Source organism: Lactuca sativa, chromosome 6 (assembly GCF_002870075.4).
Source record: "Lactuca sativa cultivar Salinas chromosome 6, Lsat_Salinas_v11, whole genome shotgun sequence".
NCBI lineage: Eukaryota > Viridiplantae > Streptophyta > Magnoliopsida > Asterales > Asteraceae > Lactuca > Lactuca sativa.
In genome coordinates this window covers 179,260,517-179,269,185 of record NC_056628.2, presented here as the reverse complement: position 1 = coordinate 179,269,185, position 8,669 = coordinate 179,260,517, and the positions used below count along the sequence as shown (strand labels likewise).

Here is an 8,669-nt window from a genome sequence, read left to right as displayed (position 1 = left end):
GAGAGAGAGAGAGGGAGGTTTAATAATATTGTTGGGAAGTGTTTTTATAACCTATTTTAAGAATAAAAGTTGATTTATACAGGATGACTTTTTTGTAATACACAACCGATAACATGTGCATGTTGTACAGTATTTTCTAAACATAAATTGTTATTCATGGCAAAAAAATGTTGTGTATAAATATAAATCAATACCCTTTTAAAATCAACATATAGTTATTTATACGTTTAAATTAAAATTAATAAGTATGTATAATCCTTTTTTAATTTAAACTTACATTATATGTCTTTACAGATGCTGCTGTTGACTACTTTATAAACTAAAAATACAAAAATACATATTTTAACAAAAAATAAGTTTCAGTCTTTTATTTAACTATTAAAGGAAGTGTTATTTTTAGAACTTTTAAGTAAACAATGTTCAATAGGTGATGCGTCATTGGTGGTTGAATTAATTAAATGTTGTAGCTTCGCTCCATCACGAATATAAACCCATCTACTTTTATTTACTATAGATTAAAAGATTTAGATTAAAAATTTTAAATTTTAAATTTTAATTATATCCTTTCTACTTTATATAGGAAAAATGATGCAACGGTCTTATTATGTATTTCGACTTTACTCATTCAATTATTTAACTTATTTTCGGGTTTTATAAGGGAATTAACCTATGTTTTTAGTCCCTTTGACCTATATTAGCAAGTAACATATGCCTCTTAAGCATTTTTTTCTATTTAAAAGTCAAACATTTTGACCATTTTTCTAGAGGGATGTCTCATCCTTCCTATTCTTAGCTTTAATTGATAACCATCAACAAAAAAAATAAAAATTACAGTGTTGTTCATTTCTCTCTCTCTCTCTCTCTCTCTCTCTCTCTCATACACACACATGTTAATATGATTTTAGTTTTTTAATACGAACATGACACAACATCATACTTTTCAGAATAGACACAAACAAAAATTTAAATTTCAATTACATCACAACTTCTTTTCTTATTTAAATTTCAATTACGTCACAACTTCTTTTCTTGTCGTATATATTTTTATTATACTGTGTCATTGACTAACACCTCTAAAAACAAAACACACAAAAAAAACACAGACAAAAAACACATATAACACACTATTTATAGATAAGCTAATTATTACAATCATAGTATATGTTACAACATTATATGTATACAACCATTATAAAACCACATTATTGCAAGTGATCTTGCATTTTATTTGGACATAGATTTGTAAACACAAAATCACTCCTAATATGATGCCAACTTCTCGTCTTCATTGTTTTCCATGCCCGGTAATATAAACAGGTTGTTTGAGTTTACACGTGAGCAATTTGTACGAATTTGCCCTTGTGTGCCCGTCAATACACTCAATTGCCCCATCTTTATCATTGCATTCACAAAGTCACGGAAAAACAAGGTTTGGTTTATCGCATAGTTTGTGACGATGCCTCGAGTCCTACTATCCGTATACAAGTCTTGATCTGATGTGAAAAGCCCTTGACGATTCATGAGGTCAACATAATACCTATTATCGAACACATTTGGAGACCGAATGTCCATGAAAGTTGTGTTGTCGGTTACATTTGTTGGGCATGTTAATCTTAGATTATTGAAAAAGGTTTGGTCCATTGTTGGATCTCGTGTTGGGAAGAGCCGAGGGGTGAAAGAAGTGCAATGGGCTATCCCAATGGTGTGACCACCAGATAGGGCCACAACATCAGTGGGAGTGAACCCTTTCGTGGAAAGGGAATTTAATATTGTGGTCGTGTTAGCCGTGGGTGGTGGAAGGTTGGCTAGAGTAGCGTTTCTAGTGGCAAAGGTAGTCCCATCACGTCTGCCCAATGGTATGCTATAGTTGGGACCGCCCGACTGTATCATTAAGTAAATAATCAAATTAATAAATTTTTTTAATGAGAAAGTAAGGAATTTTAAAAAAATGTGCTCACTAGGGTCGATATTTTGTACCAAAAATACAGCATCACGAGCAGCAAGGGCAGTCAGATCTGAACAAGAGACTGTGCGGTTGCAAGCATTGTGGACGAGTCTACGAAGATTTTCTATGATCACAAATGCTTGTGCACGCAAGGACAAGTTGGGCGGTGCATCCTTCTCGCTTGGTCCGCTCGCAGAACCGTCAAGCAACACAGAACCATCACATCCCTAGCAAGTTAAGATCGACTTATTTATATAGAAAAAATACATTTCCAAAAATTTATAGCTGAGGTTTTGGAGTATGTTGTTATAAGGTAACCAAGTCCAAAATGTTCTTTAAAATCCCTCACTGGATCTTATATGGATCCCTTCTTATATTGTTGAGATTTAATTTCACTTATATGAAAATGACTGATTTAGCGAGTTACATGCCTTGACTTTATAATTAACATTATGTTCATTTTATTGAGTTTTGATCTGAATCCAAATTTCTTTACCTTCATCTGTTGATCTTATGAAAAAAAAGAAAAGGGAAGAACCATTGATTAAAACTATAATTCTCTCTTTGGAGTTGTACATATAAACTAAATTAAATTAAGAATAAAAAAATTAAATTAAATATTTTACATCATCAAAACAAGAAAACTATGTATGGTTTCATCATTGATGTGAGCATTTTCTAAGGACGTTACTTTGTTAGTAGTTAATTAATTAATTATTTATTTATAAATAAATAGAACTGAAAGCTTACTTTGATAGCAAAAGTATTTTATGAATAAATAAAACAAGATTATAAAAACTGCTTACCTTAAAACAAAATAAACCCTTTAATTTATATTTTTTTCGAGAAATCTGAAAAAAAAAAAAAAAATCCTATGGTTAACTGCTTTTCTTTCAATATGGATCCAACTAGTTTTGGGAAAAACATCATTTAATTTGCTCACCTGAACTTTAAAATTATAGGAAAAAGTCTTGATTATTTGAAACAGTTTCCCATCTAATATATAATATTAACTATATGGTATCGGTATGTCAGATTCGGAAGTTGTTGGTTATGCTTGAATTCTTGGATGTAAGGCCGCCTCTCTCCCATTCAAGTATTTGGGGGTTCCGGTGAGAGCAAACATGGGGCTTAAGAGAAATTGGCAACCCATCATTGAACGGATTCAAAACCGATTGTCCTCTTGGAAAGTCAAAAACCTATCCTTCGGAGGTAGACTAACTATTGTAAAGTCAGTGCTCGGTAGCCTTCCAATTTATTTTTTCTCTTTATTCAAAGCTCCGGCCTCCATTATTGAGCATTTAGAGAAATTATGAAGAGGTTTCCTTTTGGGAGGCAGCGAAGAAAAAAAACAAAGTCAATTGGGTTGCTTGGAAGGTTGTGTTTGAGCCAAAAGATAGGGGGGGGGGGGGGTTAGGGGTTGGATTTTTAATGTCATTAAATTGGGTCCTTCTCATTAAATGGATTTGGAGATATAAAACTGATTCGAGATGTTTACGGAGACAGGTTATATGCGGGATCCATAATCTCTCTAGAAAATCGGTTCCTCGTTTAGCTAAGAAAGCTCTTCCTGGAATTTGGTCCAACATTGTTAAGACACTTTCCTCTTTAGATGATTTGGGAATTCCATTCTCTTCCATGTTTGCCTTCCATGGTAGGTCTGAGTTCCGATACTTTATTTTGGCTTGATAATTGGACAGGAAATGGTGAATTTGCTTATAGATTCCCTCTGCTCTTTGAACTTGATAAAAATAAATTTTGTCTGGTTTCCGAAAGATGCAACCCTAATAATATGGATTGGGCTTGGAAAAAATTGCCCAGTAGTCCGCTTGAGATCTCGGAGTTGGAATCTCTAAAGGAAATCGTCGAGTCTTACTCGTTTTCTGATGGGAGTGATTCCTGGAATTCCAAGCTTTCGGCTGATGAATCCTTCTATGTGCATGATTGTCGAACTCTAATTGACTCCAAGGTGACTACTCTGATGTACAACCCGACGAAATGGATTCGGTTGGTGCTACTTAAGGTCATGATGTCCGTTTGGCGTGCTTGCATTGACCGTATTCCCTCTGCTGTTATGCTTTCTCGAATGGGTATTAGTCTTCCATCCACCTCCTGTCAATTTTGCGTTTCAGGGATTGATGAGGCTGACCATTTTCTCGTATGGTGTCCCTTCGCCAAATATGTTTTCGGTTGGATCTTTAACCGGTGCAACCTGCCCTTTCAGCAATTCGATTCAGCTGGAGGGATCATCTTGTATACGAAATCTTGGAGGAATTGCCCTAAAAAACGTAAGATCTTGCTTGCTATTTTTTCTGGGTACATTTGGTGTATTTGGCAGACAAGAAATGATATAGTCTTTAATAAGACTCACATTTCCCCTTCTAAGCTGGAAGATATAATTCTCTCAACTATGTTTAGTTGGATTAAAAATAGAGGGAGTTTTGAGAATTGTAATTGGGTAAATTGGTGTTGTTACCCTTTAAACATTTTGTAATGTTTTTTTTTTTTTTTTTTTTTTTTTTTTTTTTTTTTTTTTTTGCCTGCATTATCGCTTGATATGCTGTGGTTTTAATAATATTTCCGCAGGTTCCAAAAAAAAAAAAAAACTAAGTTGGTTTTCATTATTTACAATTTTATGATTAAAACTCTTAACCAGTTTTGTCCGATTTAAATAACCAAAATATAAATTTTGCCAATGTTTGTTGTTAATAATTGCATTTAACAAAGTTATGAAAACTAAAGTACCTCAAACAATCTTAAAATATCTTCAAATTATTACTAATAGTCATAAGTATATCAAAGCACGAATGTTTTCCAAAAAGACATTTAAATTTTAAAATGTTTTGTAGATCAACTTTATTTATGAAATATACATTTAATTTTGTATCTAAGGAAATGTTTAAGATGTTAATATAAATTATGCGATTAATTACTTTTGGTAACTAAATATGAACAAAGCCGATCATTCATTTCCTTTTAAGTCGTTACCCCTAAAAGTAACTAGTAGATCATTTAATAAGGTCCTGTATTATCGGGGTGAACAGGTAATGATAGTTATGTTGATTGTGAAGTGCAACATAGACTTTCCACGTAACATCTTATAAACCACAATATATACCTTGAAAACAAAACATGCAAAATGATATGCTTATGTCGATTGTGAAATCTATATTTTTTTCAGTAAGTGGAATAAACTTAATCCCTTTATATTTCGCTCACGCACGGGCACAGAGGACGATAAATATGTTACTTTTATAACATTTATAAATTTAGCTTAGGTGTCTTGACACAAATTTTCTGTAATTGAAAAATGTTTGTATTTTTTTTAGAAAATAAAGTTTAGTTTCGATAAAAACTTTAGATTATATGATTGGTTGAAATCGATAGAGTTTTAACTTTTTGTTTTAGAAATTCAAAAAACTTTGGAAAACAGTAAGAAATGTTTTTTTTTTTTTTTTTTTTTTTTTTTTTTTTTTTTTTTTTTTTTTTTTCTAATTTACATACAATTTAAAAGAAAGAAAAAAATTTATTTTTTTGAAAACATAATCATCATATGTTCAAAATTTTCATTTTCATTGAATTTTTTTATGGAAAATTGAAAAATGTGTCACAACAACATAAATGCACCCTTATCTTTTTAATACTTTTGATAATTATTTGATTTCTATAACACACTCTAAAACTATATAGGTGATTTGTATCACAAATATTTACTTAAATGTATTGGGATGAAATTGTTGACAAATGAAATCTTAATAAATATTAAATAAGTAAAGATAGTGTAGAGTGAAGTTCTAAATAACGTGAGTCATGGTGTTGGAGATAAGGTCATACCTAAGTCATGGAAAGTCTAGGCGAATCATGATGTTTTTCAAAACGTGACAATTTAATACACATTAAAAAAGATAAATCATAAAATTATAGAATTATATCAAATATGTCATGTTTTTAGAAGTAGTATTATCATTTAATATAAATAAAGTTACACAAAAACTCCATTGTTCTATGCTCGATAATTAAAAAAAACGAAAACAAAAAATCAAAAAAACCCCACGCCTTGAAAAAAAACCCTTGCAATAACGCGATATGACACACCTTAAAACATTATTTGGATGTCAGGCTTAACAAACCTGTCTTGAACGTTATCATAACGGTTTCACTATGCCTCAAGCTATAGACACCTTGGGGCGCGCCTTTTAGAACCATGTGTGGAGTGCAAATTGTTTAATGTTATTTTGATTTGAAGTGTATTGATACTCAGTTGTGAATCCTTGAACAACACAGGTCCAAGGCCATTGTCCTTGGAAGCGGAGTCTTAGAGCTTTCAGCTAGGAAATTTTTTATTTAAGTTAATATTGATCTATGAAAAATGAATGAAAATCCAAAATTGTGTTTTCAAACCCGGTTTTGTAACTGCCATGTGACAGTTTTCACGAGTTTTTGAAAAATTTGGTTATTTTCCCCTTTTGTGGTCATCTAATTTGGTTCAACAATCGTAACATTTCACATTGAACCATTGAGTAGTTTTATCTGACTGATTTTCGATTATATCATCGAAATATTTTAATCTAAAAGTGTATAACGACTCAGAAAGAATCCAAGCAATCATAACAAACTGGTCCAAAAGCAGTAAGCAAATCAAATGTTTTGTAAATCGTATGTGATTAATCAGATGAAACATATGACTGTTTGTTTATTTATATTTATGAACGTTTCTTTGCTTATGTTCATATTTATTGATATGGTAATTTCAATGACCATAAATAATTTCGTGGGCCATATGTATACGGAAAATCATGTTTTTAAAAGATACGGAGAACCATATTCGCAAATGAGGAAATTCATCATTTTTCTGTTAACTAGAAGTTAAAGCACGTAGCCAGCAAGTTTAAATCAATCAAATGTTTTCAACTCTATAATTATTATGAGATATATCATGAAGAAAAATCCATAATGAACATGACTAATATTCCTTAATGGGGTCAATAAAAAAAAGTCGTACGTTTGGGAATCTATTTTAACATCATAAAACTTACCATCGGAGCAAATGTATAGCAAAAAGATATATAATCTAACAAGTTGAAGCTAAAAGTAGAAATGGACGATAACCACCCTTTATGGAATTTTATGAAATATCCATCACAACATAACATGCACTCAGCCTTATTACGATTATCAGATTATGGGTCCTTAAATTTAGATTTTGGATCATTGTATATTTGTATTTATAAATATAACACTCCTTTAAAATAACACCGCTGTTTTTATTTCTTAGATCGACACAAACAATATAACTTTTGTAACATATGCATATACATAATCTTTATATATGTTGTATTCACCGTGGTTTAAGTTGTCATAACTCATAACGAGTTTTTTAGCGGATCTAATGCAATGTTTTTACTGTTATCTTCCCTTGTTATCTGCATTTTATTTTTTTTACAAAAACGTTGTCTGATTTGAGTATAAGTAGCTAGTGATACATACTCATCACGTTAATTTAATCAATAATGATTCAAATTCAGTCAACTTGATTCGATCATTAGTTATTGAATAGATGAATACAACAGCTATTAGAAAAACTACAATAAAAGTTAAGAGTTAGAAACATATTCTAGCGCTAGTCTGTAAGGTCGATCTAGCCGAAGACAATACCTTTGAATGTTTTTTTTTTTTTTAAATAAAACATAGATCGTAATTCATTTCTCAATTACGATCACTTAATCCAAAGTTAAAGCTGAAAAAATGTCCTGAAAACATCACATAGATGTATCAAGTATGCATGCGGATATGAATATCATGCAAAAAACGAACGTACTTGAACGAAGCAATCATGGAAGTGAAGTCGGAGCAAACCAGCAGCTTGGCCGATGTCGGAGTTGAAAACTGTCTGAAGCTGTGTGCGTACGATGGATTCAAGCTGCGGACAAGTAGTCCGGTAGAATGTATACGACAAACCCGGCGCAGGTGCCGGAGTTTGAGCTTCTGAAGCTCTCATGTTACATGATAATAATATTAAAAAGAGTGTTGGTAGGCATGACGCTCTCAAGAAAGTCATAGCCATAGCTACAAGTTTAGGTGACAGTTGAGAATTGTGGCTTTGGGCTGTTGGTTTGTGGCTTGTATTTATAGCCAATTAACTACTAGATAATAGACATACGTGGTTCTATCTAAGCATATTCCATATTTTTTTTTGTATTTAGTTGACAATGCAAAAAAGATTAAATATATATTTCTTTGAGAAAGTAATATCTTTTTGATTGTTATTTATTTTCTCAGTTTTTTACTTTTTCCAAAAGAAATTAGAGGATTTCACTTGTAAGTAATAAGACATCCACAAAAAAAACACAAATAAAAATACCAATTTTACTATATGTCTCACTTGAAGAAGTTGTGGAAACTTTTCTGTTGAAAAAAAGAGGGTAATATTTCCATTTTTGATTTGATTCTTTCACTTACAGTAATATGATTTGATTTTTTTCCTTATTTATTTTAATTGAAGAGAGAATCATCATTAGTATATAAAAATCAAATCATATTTATTTTAAGTGAATAAATAAAAAAAACACAAATAAAAATACCATTTTCCTGGAAAAAAATGGTGGTTATAATTTGTGCAATCGAAACAAGAATCAAGACTCTTGATGAAATATAGCACAAAACCTAACTAAGCACTCAAAAGTCAAAATGTAACTTTTGTTTCAAAGAATCCAAGAACATGTAC

The 8,669-nt window shown here is 31.3% G+C and overlaps 1 protein-coding gene across 1 annotated transcript; it reads right to left on the bottom strand.

The window, feature by feature from the left end:
* Positions 1-1,109: 1,109 nt before the first annotated feature.
* LOC111891404 (peroxidase 12) lies at positions 1,110-8,050 on the bottom strand. The gene is made up of 3 exons (XM_023887455.3): positions 7,764-8,050; positions 1,978-2,172; positions 1,110-1,881 (listed from the first exon to the last, which is right to left on the bottom strand). Exons 1-3 carry the CDS (start codon positions 8,007-8,009, stop codon positions 1,261-1,263), a joined length of 1,062 nt encoding a protein of 353 aa, XP_023743223.1. The 5' UTR covers positions 8,010-8,050; the 3' UTR covers positions 1,110-1,260.
* Positions 8,051-8,669: the final 619 nt, after the last annotated feature.